Raw genomic sequence first — 18,503 nt, 5'->3', positions numbered from 1 at the left:
ACATAAGAAATCAAAACACAATGTTTATGCTAGGCTGCTAATTATGTGACAGATATGCTTCAATAACAGACGACTACAGCTACGGAGGAGTACAGACGACTACAGCTACGGCAGAGTACAGACGACTACAGCTACGGCAGAGTACAGACGACTACAGCTACGGCAGAGTACAGACGACTACAGCTACGGCAGAGTACAGACGACTACAGCTACGGCAGAGTACAGACTACACTACAGCTACGGCAGAGTACAGACGACTACAGCTACGGCAGAGTACAGACGACTACAGCTACGGCAGAGTACAGACGACTACAGCTACGGCAGAGTACAGACGACTACAGCTACGGCAGAGTACAGACGACTACAGCTACGGCAGAGTACAGACGACTACAGCTACGGCAGAGTACAGACGACTACAGCTACGGCAGAGTACAGACGACTACAGCTACGGCAGAGTACAGACGACTACAGCTACGGCAGAGTACAGACGACTACAGCTACGGCAGAGTACAGACGACTACAGCAGCAGAGTACAGACGACTACAGCTACAGAGGAGTACAGACGACTACAGCTACGGAGAGTACAGACGACTACAGCTACGGAGGAGTACAGACGACTACAGCAGAGTACAGACGACTACAGCTACAGAGGAGTACAGACGACTACAGCTACGGAGGGAGGAGTACAGACGACTACAGCTACGGCAGAGTACAGACGACTACAGCTAGGGAGGAGTACAGACGACTACAGCTACGGAGGAGTACAGACGACTACAGCAGAGTACAGACGACTACAGCTACAGAGGAGTACAGACGACTACAGCTACGGAGGAGTACAGACGACTACAGCTACGGAGGAGTACAGACGACTACAGCTAGGGAGGAGTACAGACGACTACAGCTAGGGAGGAGTACAGACGACTACAGCTACGGAGGAGTACAGACGACTACAGCAGAGTACAGACGACTACAGCTACGGAGGAGTACAGACGACTACAGCAGAGTACAGACGACTACAGCTACGGAGGAGTACAGACGACTACAGCAGAGTACAGACGACTACAGCTACGGAGGAGTACTTGGTAATATATGCACTGGAGACTCTGAAGAACAATAAAATAAAGAAATGTTTTGTCTTACCTGAGGACCACAACCTTTGGATTCAATTCCTCCTTGTGTTTTCCAGTGGTGCCATTGCAGTTTTCATCTGCAGTCTTGAAAATAAAACAATGTTAACTTCCCCACTATCGTTAAATACCATTTAGATTATCCTACCATGAGATATAGTGTGTCTACGATGTGGCCTAATAACCCTTACCCCTGTAGTCTGACTACGGCCACATAACTCCAGATAGACCTGCATTGCTGCTTCCTCCTTAGCCTCCTTCTTCGTGTTCCCAAAGCCCTCTGGGTATTCTTTCTCACCTACCACATACCTACAGCATCTGACATAGAACACACACACACCATTAGTTTTGGATATGACCCTTCGCAACGGCAATAGTGAGTGAATAACTTTAGAGTACTGTATGAACTGTTACTGTGAGGTGTTGTTGGGTCCAACACGCGTTTCCTCCAAAGCCTTCAGAGACAGCTTGTTCTTCTGGCTGTGTTCATTCAGCCAGCACACGTAGTTGGGCTGGGAGATAACTGCTCGGACAGGAGGGGCTGGAGACTGAGCCGGTGACGGAGGACATGAAACCGACTGTTGAAAAACATTACGCAGGCCGTCAGGTCTCAAACTGTATGTTTGATGCTCCCACAAGTCAATATATTTTGTAACTAAACATTCCATACGATAGTACGGTCAAAATGTCACCAGGGACTGTATTTCAGAGTAGGAGTGCTGAGTTACATTCAGTTCAGCCTCTTACATCACACATTATTAATGTGATATGGACAGAGGGACCTGATCCTAGATCAGCACTCTGCGATGCTTGATACATATGGCCCTGGTCAACGCCTGTTACCATCAGTAGAATAAAAAGAAAATGCTGTTCTTACTGCATCCTTCTGCTCTGTCGTCTCCGCCACTCCAGCCAGAGCATGTTCATCCTTCTGCTCTGTCGTCTCCATCATGCCAGCCAGAGCATGTTTAGCAGCATTCTGTTTGGCCTCTTTCTTGTTCTTTCCAACCCCGTTAGGATAGGCATGGCCTTTAATCACCACCCTCAGAGTGAAGCTGGGGGAAAGGGGGAATGTTTAAGGCAATACTTAATGAATAAATGACTGAATGATTCAATTAAATGAATGAATTATTTCATGATTACAGTACAGACTACATTTTAGTCATTTAGCAGATGCTCTTACACAAAACATCTACAGTAGGTGAGACCATCTTAAGGTAACTAGGTGGGACCATCTTAAGGTAACTAGGTGGGACCATCTTAAGGTAACTAGGTGGGACCATCTTCAGGTAACTAGGTGGGACCATCTTAAGGTAACTAGGTGAGACCATCTTCAGGTAACTAGGTGGTGCCATCTTAAGGTAACTAGGTGAGACCATCTTCAGGTAACTAGGTGAGACCATCTTCAGGTAACTAGGTGAGACCATCTTCAGGTAACTAGGTGGGACCATCTTAAGGTAACTAGGTGGGACCATCTTAAGGTAACTAGGTGGGACCATCTTAAGGTAACTAGGTGGGACCATCTTAAGGTAACTAGGTGGGACCATCTTAAGGTAACCAGGTGGGACCATCTTCAGGTAACTAAGTGGGATCATCTTTAGGTAACTAGGTGAGACCATCTTCAGGTACCACTAGGGTGAGACCACCTTCAGGTAACTAAGGTGAGACCACCATCTTCAGGTAACTAGGTGGGACCATCTTCAGGTAACTAGGTGGGACCATCTTCAGGCAACTAGGTGGGACCATCTTAAGGCAACTAGGTGGGACCATCTTAAGGTAACTAAGTGGGACCATCCTAAGGTAACTAGGTGAGACCATCTTAAGGTAACTAAGTTGGACCATCTGTCCACGTCTGTCAGGTCCTTCAGCGTCTCCTGGAGAACCAGCTTTTCTTTAAAGCGGAGAAGTGTGAATTCCATCGCTCCACCATCTCCTTCCTAGGATACGTCATCGCTGCTGGACATATACAGATGGATCCAGACAGGGTGAGAGCGATGGTGGATTGGCCTCAACCCGCATCCAGAATGCAGCTGCAACTTTTCCTGGGATTTGCTAACTCCTACCGCCGCTTCATCCGAGGTTAAGGCACCCTGGCTTCCCCTCTCAGCACTCACCGCTCCCAAGGTTCCTTTCACGATTCACTACAGCCCCCACCTTAAATCAATCCAGAAATGTCCAGTCAGTTCATGGTGGAGGTCGACGACTCGGATGACTCGGAGTGGGGGCCGTCCTGTCTCAGCGTTCTACCCGGGACCAAAAGCTGCACCCCTGTGCTTTTCTCTCCCAGTCTTAGTTACCCCTGCTATGATGTGGGTAATCGAGTACTCCTTGTCGTCAATATGGCGTTGGAGGAGTGGAGCCACTGGTTGGAGGGGGCGGAACACCCATTCTTATTGTGAACTGACCATGAACCTGGAATATCTCCGCACCTCCAAGCGCCTCAACTCTAGGCAGGTTCGTTGGGCCCTGTTATTCAGCCGTTTCAATGTCACTCTCTCCTACCGCCCGGCGTTCAAGAATGTGAAACCTGATGCACTCTCACATTTGTATAGCCGTGCTGCTACTCCATCTGACCCCGAGACCATCCTCCCTACTTCCTGTCCAATGGCTGCAGTCGTCTAGGGTATAGAGAGCCTGGTTTGTAAGGTGCAGCATTCCCAGCCAGAACCCGATAGGGGATCCGGCTAACCGGATGTTTGTCCCGGACTCTGCCCGTTCTCCGGTCCTGGAATGGGCACATTCCCAAAGACTGACCTGCCATCTAGTCTCCCGTCGGACCCTGGCTTTCATCCAACGATGCTTTTGGTTACTTCCATGATTCCTGGAAGGCCACCGCATTTGTCTCCGCATTCGTCGCCACCTGCACTGTGTGCGCACAAAATAAGACTGAGGCTCTGGTTGGCCTTCTCCAAGCGCTCCCTGTTCCTCACCGCCCCTGGTCACATATATCCCTGGACTTTGTTACTGGTCTTCCTCTGTCAGATGACAACACCCCGATCCTGACGGTGGTGATAGGTTTTCTAAAGCCGCCCATATATCCCCCTTCCTAAGTTGCCTTCAGTCAAGGAGACGGCTCTGCTCATGGTGCAACACGTCTGCCGGATCCATGAACTTCCAGTCGACATGGTCTCCGATCACGGTCCTCAGTTCTCGACCCAGTTCTGGAAGGCGTTCGGAAACCTCACTGGGTCATAGGCCAGCCTGTCTTCTGGTTTTAACCCTCAACCTAACGGCCAATCTAATGGCTATCAGCTTGGGCACAGGATATAGCTTTCCACTCGGGACCTGCACCTTATAAAGACTTCCTCATATTTGTTCTCCTGTTCTATTGGTTTCCATTCAACTTTCTTTCATTGTCTAGCAGCCAAAGGCATTAGCCTAGTCGTATTAGCAAACAATGATAGTTGTTGCATCTTTAGATCTCCCCTCTTTCTAAATTTTGAACAGATATTTCCATCTCTGTCCATGAAACTGCTCGCATGTGCGGTGTGCATTTGACATTTTCAGGTTTTTTTCTCCAGCAAATTGCATTTTGGAACATTTGTGCGTTTACCCACTGAAAAGAAAGGGGTTATACCTGGGTATAAGTTCTAACATTTGTAAAAGAAAATGTAGGAAAAATAAAACACCAGATCTTGATTAGATAAGTATTAAACCCCCTGAGTCAATACATTAGAATCACCTTCAGCAGCGATTACAGCTCTAATCAAGTCTTTCTGGGTAAATCTCTAAGTGCGTTACACACCTGGATTGAGCAAACTTTGCCCATTATTCTTTTCAAAATTCTTCAAGCTCTGTCACATTGGTTGTTGATCATGGCTAGACAACCATTTTCAGGTCTTGCCATGGATTTTCAAGTAGATTTAGGTCAAAACTGTAACTTCCTTCTTTTCACTCTGTCATGTAGGTTAATATTGTGGAGTAACTACAATGTTGTTGATCCATCCCCAGTTTCCTTCTATCACAGCCATTAAACTCTAACTGTTTTACAGTCACCATTGGTCTCATGGTGAAATCTCTGAGCAGTTTCCTTCCTCTCCGGCAACTGAGTTAGGAAGGACGTCTGTATCTTGGTAGTGACTGGGTGTATTGATACACCAGTGTAATTAATAACTTCACCGTGCTCGAAGGGTTATTCAATGTCTTTGGAAAACATTATTGGTCTTTGTGGTTGAATCTGTGTTTGAAATTCACTGCTTGTCTGAGGAACCTTACAGATAATTGTATGTTTTGGGGTACAGAGATGAGGTAGTCATGAAACATTATTGTTAAACACTATTATAGCACTATTAGTCCATGGAGCTTATTATGTGACTTGTTAAGTAAAGTTGTACTGCTATTTATTATGTGACGTGTTAAGTAAAGTTGTTCTCCTATTTAGGATTACCATAACAAAGGAGTTGAATACTTATTGACTAAAGACATTTCAGTTTTTCAGTTTTAATTCATTTGTAAAAATTTCAAAAAACATAATTCAATTTTTTACTTTATGGGGTATTGTGTATGGAGAAGTGATAAACAACCTCTATTGAATGTCAGGCTGTAACAAAACAAGTCTAGAGGTGTGACTACTCTCTGAAGGCAATGCAGCTCTGCCAGTTGAATAGACTTACGTTTTCAGGTGATCCGGTCCTTCTGTTCCAACCTCCTCAAACTTGATGTCAGAGATCTGACGTTGTCTCTGAGCATACTCGCACAGTATGGAGATGTAGTTTGTGGAATCCATGGCTTAAAATGCTGTTGAATCTGTAAGAAATAAAAGGGGAAGAAAAACAAAGGAATATCAAATCAAGACAACAATTATATGAAATGATGAATGATACACAGTAACAAAGCTGGGGCCTGGATTGTTTTGTGCGCATAATCAATACGCGTAAGTTAGCTAATAAATTTATATGCAAACAATATTAAGGACACAAGCTCCTTATCAAAGGTGAAAGCGACCATGGCTGATAGTTTTTATTTAACCTTTATTTAACTAGGCAAGTCAGTTAAGAACAAATTCTTATTTTCAATGACGGCCTAGGAACAGTGGGTTAACTGCCTGTTCAGGGGCAGAACGACAGATTCGTACCTTGTCAGGTCTGGGGTTTGAACTTGCAACCTTCCGGTTACTAGTCCAACGCTCTAACCACTAGGCTACCCTGCCCACCCATGGAGGTCTCTCCTTCCGGTTAGTTCAATTGGCAAACAATAAATAAACATTCTGCAACAATGCTCAGTCATAACATAGTGCTAATATCGTTTTCATAACTTCAGGGCCGTCCACACCAAGAACGAGAACTATAACTTCAGGGCCGTCCCACAAGAACGAGAACAAGACACCAAGAGAACTATAACTTCAGGGCCGTCCCACCACGAGAACTATAACTTCAGAACGTCCACACCAAGAACGAGAACTATAACTTCAGGGCCGTCCACACCAAGAACGAGAACTATAACTTCAGGGCCGTCCACACCAAGAACGAGAACTATAACTTCAGGGCCGTCCACACCAAGAACGAGAACTATAACTTCAGGGCCGTCCACACCAAGAACGAGAACTATAACTTCAGGGGCAAGAACGTCCACACCAAGAACGAGAACTATAACTTCAGGGCCGTCCACACCAAGAACGAGAACTATAACTTCAGGGCCGTCCACACCAAGAACGAGAACTATAACTTCAGGGCCGTCCACACCAAGAACGAGAACTATAACTTCAGGGCCGTCCACACCAAGAACGAGAACTATAACGATATTTTGGATCGTTCTAATTCAAGTGAACAGGAGCGTTCACACTACAACCACAAAAAGACTGAAGAACGATAACCAGAGCAATCGTTTGGATTACTTTCAGAGCCATCCCCCCCTGTCCCTTCCAATTAGAAACCATTGACAACCAGTAGTGTAGTGCAGGGTATACCCACTTATTTTTCACTGGGCATTGCGTATACTCACTTCTTAATCCCCATGATGCGTATCAAAGTAACGTACTGGGGTTATACACCGTATCAATTAATAAGGCTGATGGAACAGATCAGAATGTTTAAAATGTTGATAAACCATTATCTCTTCACATTTTAAGAGCAGCAATGTGCAGACGACGGTAGGCCTATCCTCAAGATAGATTTTAGAAGATACAGTTCTAAAATGCACACAGCAGTTTCATGGACAGAGATGGACAATTACGACTAGGATAATGCAGTTTCATGGACAGAGATGGACTAATACGACTAGGATAATGCAGTTTCATGGACAGAGATGTACAATTACGACTAGGATAATGCAGTTTCATGGACAGAGATGGACAATTACGACTAGGATAATGCAGTTTCATGGACAGAGATGGACTAATACGACTAGGATAATGCAGTTTCATGGACAGAGATGTACAATTACGACTAGGATAATGCAGTTTCATGGACAGAGATGGACTAATACGACTAGGATAATGCAGTTTCATGGACAGAGATGGACTAATACGACTAGGATAATGCCTTTGGCTGCTAGACAATGAAAGAAAGTTCAATGGAAACCAATAGAAAAAGGAAAACGCATGTGAGGACTTCTTTATAAAATAATAGCCTCCATTTTTCTATGGTGTGATTTAGGCTATATGCTACTTTAAAGCAAGGTACGACATGCCTTATTATATGATGTGAAACATCCAGGTTTCAAATGATTTTGAAACCTTGCCTCTCCCTAATGTCAATATGCCTTGTCCATTGCTGTTTTGGTTAGTGATTATTGTCTTATTGTCAGGCGTGTGCGTACTGGTAGAGAAGTCAGGTGCAGGAGAGCAGAGAGTTGTGTACAGGCGCAGACTTTATTTAGGATCAAAACAACAGACAGACGCAACAGCGTCAATCCTCCAGCCAATTGGCAAAAGTGCAAAGCGTGCAAAACAGTCACAAAAGCTTTATGTTTAACAAAAAAACATACTTCGTGAATCTCGGATAATAGAAAACCAGCCTGGCGCGTCACATAAAACACGTAACAAAAACAAGTCCACACAAGGACATGGGGGGGAACATAGGAATATATATATACAATGTGATTAGGGAATATAAACCAGCTGTGCAGGGAACAAGACAAAACAAATGGAACAATAAAAATGGAGCGACGATGGCTAGACTTTGGCTGAAGTCGTGACACTTATTTCAATGTAGAGCCTCCAGCCCTGCTCAACATGCCTCAGCTAACCCTCTTGTTCCACCTCCCACACATGTGGTGACCTCACCTGGTTTAATTGATGTCTCTAGAGACAATAGCTCTCTCATTGTCACTCAATGCCTAGGTTTACCTCAACTGTATTCACATCCTACCACACCCTTTGTCTGTACATTATGCATTTTATCTATTCTACCGCGCCCAGAAACCTGCTCCTTTAACTCTGTCCTGAACATACTAGACAACCAGTTCTTATAGCCTTTAGCTGTACCCTTATCCTACTCCTCCTCTGATGTAAAGGTTAATCCAGGCCCTGCAGTGCCTAGCTCCACTCCTATTCCCCAGCCGCTCTCATTTGTTAACTTCTGCAAAAGTAAAAGCCTTGTTTTCCTGCATGTTAACATCAGAAGCCTCCCTAAGTTTGTCGTATTCACTGCTTTAGCACACTCTGCCAACCCGGATGTCCTAGCTGTGTCTGAATCCTGGCTTGGGAAGGCCACCAAAAACCCTGAAATTTCCATCCCTAACTATAACATTTTACGACAAGATAGAACTGTCATAGCGGAGTTGCAATCTACTGCAGAGATAGCCTGCAGAGTTCTCTCTTACTATCCAGGTCTGTGCCCAAACAATTTGAACTTCTACTTTTGAAAATCCACCTTTCCAGCAACAAGTCTCTCACCGTTGCTGCTTGCTATAGACCATCTTCTGCCCCCAGCTGTGCCCTGGACACCATATGTGAATTGATTGCCCCCCATCTATCTTCAGAGCTCGTGCTGCTAGGTGACCTAAACTGGGACATGCTTAACACCCCGGCCATCCTACAATCTAAGCTTGATGCCCTCAATCTCACACAAATGATCAATGAACCTACCAGGTACAACCCCAAATCCGTAAACACAGGCACCCTCATAGATATCATCCTAACCTGCCTTTACAATATACTGCTGTCTTCAACCAGGATCTCAGTGATCACTGCATCATTGCCTGCGTCCGTAATGGGTCTGCGGGCAAACGAACACCCCTCATCACTGTCAAACGCTCCCTAAAACACTTCAGCGAGCAGGCCTTTCTAATCGACCTGGCATCCTGGAAGGATATTGACCTCATTCCGTCAGTAGAGGATGCCTGGTTATTCTTTAAAAAGTGCTTTCCTCACCATCTTAAATAAGCATGCCCCATTCAAAAAATGTAGAACCAGGAAAAGATTTAGCCCTTGGTTCACTCCAGACCTGACTGCCCTTGACCAACACAAAAACATCCTGTGGCGTACTGCATTAGCATCGAATAGCACCCGCGATATGCGACTTCAGGGAAGTTAGGAACCAATATACACAGGCAGTTAGGAAAGCAAAGGCTAGCTTTTTCAAACAGAAATGTGCATCCTGTAGCACAAACTCCAAAAAGTTCTGGGACACTGTAAAGTCCATGTAGAATAAGAGCACCTCCTCCCAGCTGCCCACTGCCCCGAGGCTAGGAAACACAGTCACCACTGATAAATCCACAATAATGGAGAATTTCAATAAGCATTTCTCTACGGCTGGCCATGCTTTCCACCTGGCTACCCCTACCCCGGTCAATAGCCCTGCACCCACTACAGCAACTTGTCCAAGCCTCCCCCATTTCACCATCACCCAAATCCAGATAGCTGAGATCCCCAAAGATTGGAAAGCTGCCGCGGTCATCCCCCTCTTCAAAGGGGGAGACACTCTAGACCCAAACTGTTATAGACCTATATCTATCCTACCCTGCCTTTCTAAAGTCTTTGAAAGGTAAGTTAACAAACAGATCACAGACCATTTCGAATCCCACCGTACCTTCTCCACTGTGCAATCCAGTTTCCGATCTGGTCACAGGTGCACCTCAGCCACGCTCAAGGTACTAAACGATATCATAACCGCCATCGATAAAAGACAGTACTGTGCAGCCATCTTCATCGACCTGGCCAAGGCTTTCGACTCTGCCAATCACCGTATTCTTACGGTGGTCATAATGACCATTGTTGACCACGGTGGTCATAATAACCATTGTTGACCACGGTGGTCATAATAACCATTGTTATGTTTGGAGGAAGAATGGGGAGGCTTGCAAGCCGGAGAACACCATCCCAACCGTGAAGCACGGGGTGGAAGCATCATGTTGTGGGGGTGCTTTGCTGTAGGAGGGGCTGGTGCACTTCACAAAATAGATGGCTTCATGAGGGAGGAAAATTATGTGGATATATTGAAGCAACATCTCAAGAAATCAGAAGTTAAAGCTTGGTCGCAAATGGGTCTTCCAAATGAACAATGACCCCAAGCATACTTCCAAAGTTGTGGCAAAATGGCTTAAGGACAACAGAGTCAATGTACTGGAGTGGCCATCACAAAACCCTGACCTCAATCCCATAGAATATTTGTGGGCAGAACTGAAAAAGCCCGTGCGATCTAGGAGGCCTACAAACCTGACTCAGTTACATCAGCTCTGTCAGGAGGAATGGGACAAAATTCACCCAATGTATTATGGGAAGCCTGTGGAAGGCTACCCAAACGTTTGACCCAAGTTAAACAAGTTAAAGGAAATGCTACCAAATACTAATTGAGTGTATGTAAACTTCTGACCCCTGGGAATGTGATGAAAGAAATAAAATATTAAATAAATCATTCTCTCTACGATTATTCTGACATTTCAAATTCTAAAAATAAAGTGGTGATCCTAACTGACCTAAGACAGGGCATTTTTACGAGAATTAAATGTCAGGAATTGTGAAAAACTGAGTTTAAATGTATTTGGTAAAGGTGCATGTAAACTTCCGACTTCAACTGTACATGTCAACGTATGGGACTGTGGGTCAATTAACCTTGTCGGAGTGGGCGCCCTGATTCTAGTTAGTGAGCTAGGCAGGCCACTGCCTGGGTAGGTCTTCCACTCAGAAGTGCCAGATGGAGAGTAGTCTGGGTAATGCCGGATGGGTAATGTAGTCTTGACTCTTGGTTGACAGTGTTGGGGGATGGGTAATGTAGTCTTGACTCTTGGTTGATAGTGATGGGGGATGGGTAATTTAGTCTTGTCTCTTGGTTGACAGTGTTGGGGGATGGGTAATGTAGTCTTGACTCTTGGTTGACAGTGATGGGGGATGGGTAATTTAGTCTTGACTCTTGGTTGATAGTGATGGGGGATGGGTAATGTAGTCTTGACTCTTGGTTGACAGTGTTGGGGGATGGGTAATGTAGTCTTGACTCTTGGTTGACAGTGTTGGGGGATGGGATATTGCCTCTGCGTATTGAAACAGGTCAGATCGGGGATATTGTCTCTGCGTATTGAAACAGGTAAGATCGGGGATATTGTCTCTGCGTATTGACACAGGTCAGATCAGGGATATTGTCTCTGCGTATTGACACAGGTCAGATCAGGGATATTGTCTCTGCGTATTGAAACAGGTAAGATCGGGGATATTGCCTCTGCGTATTGACACAGGTAAGATCAGGGATAGTGTCTCTGCGTATTGACACAGGTCAGATCGGGGATATTGTCTCTGCGTATTGAAACAGGTCAGATCAGGGATATTGTCTCTGCGTATTGACACAGGTCAGATCAGGGATATTGTCTCTGCGTATTGACACAGGTCAGATCAGGGATATTGTCTCTGCGTATTGAAACAGGTAAGATCGGGGATATTGCCTCTGCGTATTGACACAGGTAAGATCAGGGATAGTGTCTCTGCGTATTGAAACAGGTCAGATCAGGGATATTGTCTCTGCGTATTGAAACAGGTCAGATCAGGGATATTGACCACCAGATATACCCTGGTATTATGTGGCTGAGTGATGAGACAGACCACCAGATATACCCTGGCACTATGTGGCTGAGTGATGAGGAGACAGACCACCAGATATACCCTGGTATTATGTGGCTGAGTGATGAGGAGACAGACCACCAGATATACCCTGGTATTATGTAGCTGAGTGATGAGGAGACAGACACCCAGATATACCCTGGCATTATGTGGCTGAGGACACAGACCACCAGATATACCCTGGTATTATGTGGCTGAGTGATGAGGAGACAGACACCCAGATATACCCTGGTATTATGTGGCTGAGTGATGAGGAGACAGACCACCAGATATACCCTGGTATTATGTGGCTGAGTGATGAGGAGACAGACCACCAGATATACCCTGGTATTATGTGGCTGAGCGATGAGGAGACAGACCACCAGATATACCCTGGTATTATGTGGCTGAGCGATGAGGAGACAGACCACCAGATGTACCCTGGCATTATGTGGCTGAGTGATGAGGAGACAGACCACCAGATATACCCTGGTATTATGTAGTGATGAGGAGACAGACCACCAGATGTACCCTGGCATTATGTGGCTGAGTGAGGAGACAGACCACCAGATATACCCTGGTATTATGTGGCTGAGTGAGGAGACAGACCACCAGATATACCCTGGTATTATGTGGCTGAGTGAGGAGACAGACCACCAGATATACCCTGGTATTGTGTGGCTGAGTGAGGAGACAGACCACCAGATATACCCTGGTATTATGTGGCTGAGTGATGAGGAGACAGACACCCAGATATACCCTGGTATTATGTGGCTGAGTGATGAGGAGACAGACCACCAGATATACCCTGGTATTATGTGGCTGAGTGATGAGGAGACAGACCACCAGATATACCCTGGCATTATGTGGCTGAGTGATGAGGAGACAGACCACCAGATATACCCTGGTATTATGTAGCTGAGTGATGAGGAGACAGACACCCAGATATACCCTGGCATTATGTGGCTGAGTGAGGGAGACAGACCACCAGATATACCCTGGTATTATGTGGCTGAGTGATGAGGCAGACCACCAGATATACCCTGGTATTATGTGGCTGAGTGATGAGGAGACAGACCACCAGATATACCCTGGTATTATGTGGCTGAGCGATGAGGAGACAGACCACCAGATATACCCTGGTATTATGTGGCTGAGCGATGAGGAGACAGACCACCAGATATACCCTGGTATTATGTGGCTGAGTGATGAGGAGACAGACCACCAGATATACCCTGGTATTGTGTGGCTGAGTGATGAGGAGACAGACCACCAGATATACCCTGGTATTATGTGGCTGAGTGATGAGGAGACAGACCACCAGATATACCCTGGTATTATGTGGCTGAGTGATGAGGAGACAGACCACCAGATATACCCTGGTATTATGTGGCTGAGTGATGAGGAGACAGACACCAGATATACCCTGGCACTATGTGGCTGAGTGATGAGGAGACAGACACCCAGATATACCTGGCATTATGTGGCTGAGTGAGGAGACAGACACCCAGATATACCCTGGCACTATGTGGCTGAGTGAGGAGACAGACACCCAGATATACCCTGGCACTATGTGGCTGAGTGAGGAGACAGACACCCAGATATACCCTGGCACTATGTGGCTGAGTGATGAGGAGACAGACACCCAGATATACCCTGGCACTATGTGGCTGAGTGTGAGGAGACAGACACCCAGATATACCCTGGCACTATGTGGCTGAGTGAGGAGACAGACACCCAGATATACCCTGGCATTATGTGGCTGAGTGAGGAGACAGACACCCAGATATACCCTGGCACTATGTGGCTGAGTGATGAGGAGACAGACACCCAGATATACCCTGGCATTATGTGGCTGAGTGATGAGGAGACAGACACCCAGATATACCCTGGCATTATGTGGCTGAGTGATGAGGAGACAGACACCCAGATATACCCTGGTATTATGTGGCTGAGCGATGAGGAGACAGACACCCAGATATACCCTGGCACTATGTGGCTGAGTGATGAGGAGACAGACACCCAGATATACCCTGGCACTATGTGGCTGAGTGATGAGGAGACAGACACCCAGATATACCCTGGTATTATGTGGCTGAGTGATGAGGAGACAGACCACCAGATATACCCTGGCACTATGTGGCTGAGTGATGAGGAGACAGACCACCAGATATACCCTGGTATTATGTGGCTGAGTGATGAGGAGACAGACACCCAGATATACCCTGGCACTATGTGGCTGAGTGATGAGACAGACACCCAGATATACCCTGGCACTATGTGGCTGAGTGATGAGGAGACAGACACCCAGATATACCCTGGCACTATGTGGCTGAGTGATGAGGAGACAGACCACCAGATATACCCTGGTATTATGTGGCTGAGTGATGAGGAGACAGACCACCAGATATACCCTGGTATTATGTGGCTGAGTGATGAGGAGACAGACACCCAGATATACCCTGGTATTATGTGGCTGAGTGATGAGGAGACAGACACCCAGATATACCCTGGTATTATGTGGCTGAGTGATGAGGAGACAGACACCCAGATATACCCTGGCACTATGTGGCTGAGTGATGAGGAGAAACTGAAATGTTTTTCTGTCAATCGTGTATTTCCGTTTGCAGAATATTTACATAAAGCCTGGAATAAAAGAAAAGCCTAACTATAATTAAATTATAAAAAATATTTATCTTCTATGTGGTAAATGGTACACGTGTATATAGATTGTGTATAGACTTATCTCCCACAGGAATGTTCTCTTTGTGCCAGACTGGGTTCAAATGCAATTCTGGAGATGGTAAACCGTCCAGCATGGACCTATGACTAATCAACTAAATAATGCCCTTGTCTAAAAATGTAGGCCTAATCAATATGGGAGATTTGTGTGCCCTGGGTGGGGACTGCAGAGCACAACCTGGAGGAATGGACAGATCTTCCATTTCATTATCTGGAAACTTCTTTCATTTTGACAGGTTATATTTATAGCCCTACTATTTAGCTACACATGGTTCTATATAGAACCACATATGGGTTCTTTGGCTTGTACCCACAGGGAAACCCTTCATGGGGCTATATAGAACCCTTCATGGGGCTAAATAGAACCCTTCATGGGGCTATATAGAACCCTTTATGGGGCTATATAGAACCCTTCATGGGGCTATATAGAACCCTTCATGGGGCTATATAGAACCCTTCATGGGGCTATATAGAACCCTTCATGGGGCTAAATAGAACCCTTCATGGGGCCCCCCTTCATGGGGCCCGTCCCCTTTCTAGTGGTGATGAAGGAGAGTCGGACCAAACTGCAACGTGTCGATTGAGATTCATGTTTAATCAAATAAAGAAACACGAACACTACACAAAACAATAAACGTAATCAAAACCGAAACAGCCTATCTAGTGCAAACTAACCGAGAGTACACATAGGACACTAAGGACAATCACCCACAACAAACTCAAAGAATATGGCTGCCTAAATATGGTTCCCAATCAGAGACAACGATAAGCACCTGCCTCTGATTGAGAACCACTCCAGACAGCCATAGACTTTGCTAGATACCCCACTAAGCTACAATCCCAATACCACCACCAAAACCCCAAGACAAACACACCACAATTACAAAAACCCCATGCCACACCCTGGCCTGACCAAATACATAAAGAAAACACAAAATACTTTGACCAGGGCGTGACACTATATAGAACCCTTCATGGGGCTATATAGAACCCTTCATGGGGCTAAATAGAACCCTTCATGGGGCTAAATAGAACCCTTCATGGGGCTATATAGAACCCTTCATGGGGCTATATAGAACCCTTCATGGGGCTATATAGAACCCTTCATGGGGCTAAATAGAACCCTTCATGGGGCTAAATAGAACCCTTCATGGGGCTATATAGAACCCTTTATGGGGCTATATAGAACCCTTCATGGGGCTATATAGAACCCTTCATGGGGCTATATAGAACCCTTCATGGGGCTATATAGAACCCTTCATGGGGCTAAATAGAACCCTTCATGGGGCTATAGAACCCTTTTTGGGGCAACATAGAACCCTTCATGGGGCTAAATAGAACCCTTCATGGGGCTATATAGAACCCTTCATGGGGCTATATAGAACCCTTTATGGGGCTATATAGAACCCTTCATGGGGCTATATAGAACCCTTCATGGGGCTATATAGAACCCTTCATGGGGCTAAATAGAACCCTTCATGGGGCTATATAGAACCCTTTTTGGGGCAACATAGAACCCTTCATGGGGCTAAATAGAACCCTTTATGGGGCTATATAGAACCCTTCATGGGGCTATATAGAACCCTTCATGGGGCTATATAGAACCCTTCATGGGGCTAAATAGAACCCTTCATGGGGCTATATAGAACCCTTCATGGGGCTATATAGAACCCTTCATGGGGCTAAATAGAACCCTTTATGGGGCTATATAGAACCCTTCATGGGGCTATATAGAACCCTTCATGGGGCTATATAGAACCCTTCATGGGGCTAAATAGAACCCTTCATGGGGCTATATAGAACCCTTTTGGGGCAACATAGAACCCTTCATGGGGCTAAATAGAACCCTTCATGGGGCTAAATAGAACTCTTCATGGGGCAACATAGAACCCTTCATGGGGCTAAATAGAACCCTTCATGGGGCTATATAGAACCCTTCATGGGGCTATATAGAACCCTTTATGGGGCTATATAGAACCCTTCATGGGGCTATATAGAACCCTTCATGATGACTCCTTGCTGTCCCCAGTCCACCTGGCCATGCTGCTGTTCCAGTTTCAACTGACCTGAGCCCTAGGACCATGCCCCAGGACTACCTGACATGATGACTCCTTGCTGTCCCCAGTCCACCTGGCCATGCTGCTGCTCCAGTTTCAACTTCCACCTGACTGTGCTGCTGCTCCAGTTTCAACTGTTCTGCCTTATTATTATTTGACCATGCTGGTCATTTATGAACATTTGAACATCTTGGCCATGTTCTGTTATAATCTCCACCCGGCACAGCCAGAAGAGGACTGGCCACCCCACATAGCCTGGTTCCTCTCTAGGTTTCTTCCTAGGTTTTGGCCTTTCTAGGGAGTTTTTCCTAGCCACCGTGCTTCTACACCTGCATTGCTTGCTGTTTGGGGTTTTAGGCTGGGTTTCTGTACAGCACTTTGAGATATCAGCTGATGTACGAAGGGCTATATAAATAAATTTGATTTGATTTGATTCATGGGGCTAAATAGAACCCTTTTTGGGGCAACATAGAACCCTTCATGGGGCTAAATAGAACCCTTTATGGGGCTATATAGAACCCTTCATGGGGCTATATAGAACCCTTCATGGGGCTATATAGAACCCTTCATGGGGCTAAATAGAACCCTTCATGGGGCTATATAGAACCCTTTTTGGGGCAACATAGAACCCTTCATGGGGCTAAATAGAACCCTTCATGGGGCTAAATAGAACCCTTCATGGGGCTAAATAGAACCCTTCATGGGGCTAAATAGAACCCTTCATGGGGCTAAATAGAACCCTTCATGGGGCTAAATAGAACTCATGATGGTTCAATAAAGAACTCTTTCCTAACATTCTATATTCTATGGTTATAACCATTTTTTATGGTTCTTTATAGAACCTTTATGGAGAAAGGTTCTTTACAAAACCATTCTCAATCTGAAGGGTTCTTCATAAATCATTTTGATGAACCATACAGGTTTTTTATTCTTTATTCAGGTTAGCCGTATTATAATGTTGAAATTCCATAGGTGTTATTATTGTGTTAATCTAACAGCCCGTCCCCTCGCCCCCACCTGGGCGCGAACCAGGGACGCTCTGCACACGTCAACAGTCACCCTCGAAGCATCGTTACCCATCGCTCCACAAAAGTCACGGCCCTTGCGGAGCAAGGGGAACAACTACTTCAAGGTCTCAAAGCGAGTGACGTCACCGATTGAACCGTTATTCGCGCGCACCACCGCTAACTAGCTAGCCGTTTCACATCCATTACATTAAATAGCTACCTCTGGAACAGCTGGAGGACTCTGAGGAGAGAACCACCGCTAACTAGCTAGCCGTTTCACATCCATTACATTAAATAGCTACCTCTGGAACAGCTGGAGGACTCTGAGGAGAGAACCACCGCTAACTAGCTAGCCGTTTCACATCCGTTACATTAAATAGCTACCTCTGGAACAGCTGGAGGACTCTGAGGAGAGAACCACCGCTAACTAGCTAGCCGTTTCACATCCGTTACATTAAATAGCTACCTCTGGAACAGCTGGAGGACTCTGAGGAGAGAACTGAGACCCACTGACTGATTTAGTCAACCGTTCACACAAAAATTATCAATGGAAATCAAATTTATCAACCCATGGAGGTCTGGATTTGGAGTCACACTCAAAATT

At 45.7% G+C, this 18,503-nt stretch overlaps 1 protein-coding gene across 2 annotated transcripts in view; it reads right to left on the bottom strand.

Moving 5' to 3' along the window:
• eif2ak2 (eukaryotic translation initiation factor 2-alpha kinase 2) overlaps nt 1–18,503 on the bottom strand; it is a 36,393-nt gene that overhangs the window by 16,254 nt on the left and 1,636 nt on the right. For both annotated transcript variants that reach the window (XM_042305680.1, XM_042305681.1), the window contains exons 2-6: nt 5,741–5,873; nt 2,005–2,182; nt 1,542–1,705; nt 1,319–1,445; nt 1,141–1,214 (exon numbers count right to left, since the gene is read on the bottom strand). In XM_042305680.1, coding sequence (XP_042161614.1) covers nt 1,141–1,214; nt 1,319–1,445; nt 1,542–1,705; nt 2,005–2,182; nt 5,741–5,853 — 656 coding nt within the window. In that variant the 5' untranslated portion in view covers nt 5,854–5,873. The remainder of the gene's footprint in view (nt 1–1,140; nt 1,215–1,318; nt 1,446–1,541; nt 1,706–2,004; nt 2,183–5,740; nt 5,874–18,503) is intronic.

This window comes from Oncorhynchus tshawytscha, linkage group LG24 (genome assembly GCF_018296145.1).
Source record: "Oncorhynchus tshawytscha isolate Ot180627B linkage group LG24, Otsh_v2.0, whole genome shotgun sequence".
NCBI lineage: Eukaryota > Metazoa > Chordata > Actinopteri > Salmoniformes > Salmonidae > Oncorhynchus > Oncorhynchus tshawytscha.
This window is presented reverse-complemented; position numbering and strand designations above follow the sequence as displayed.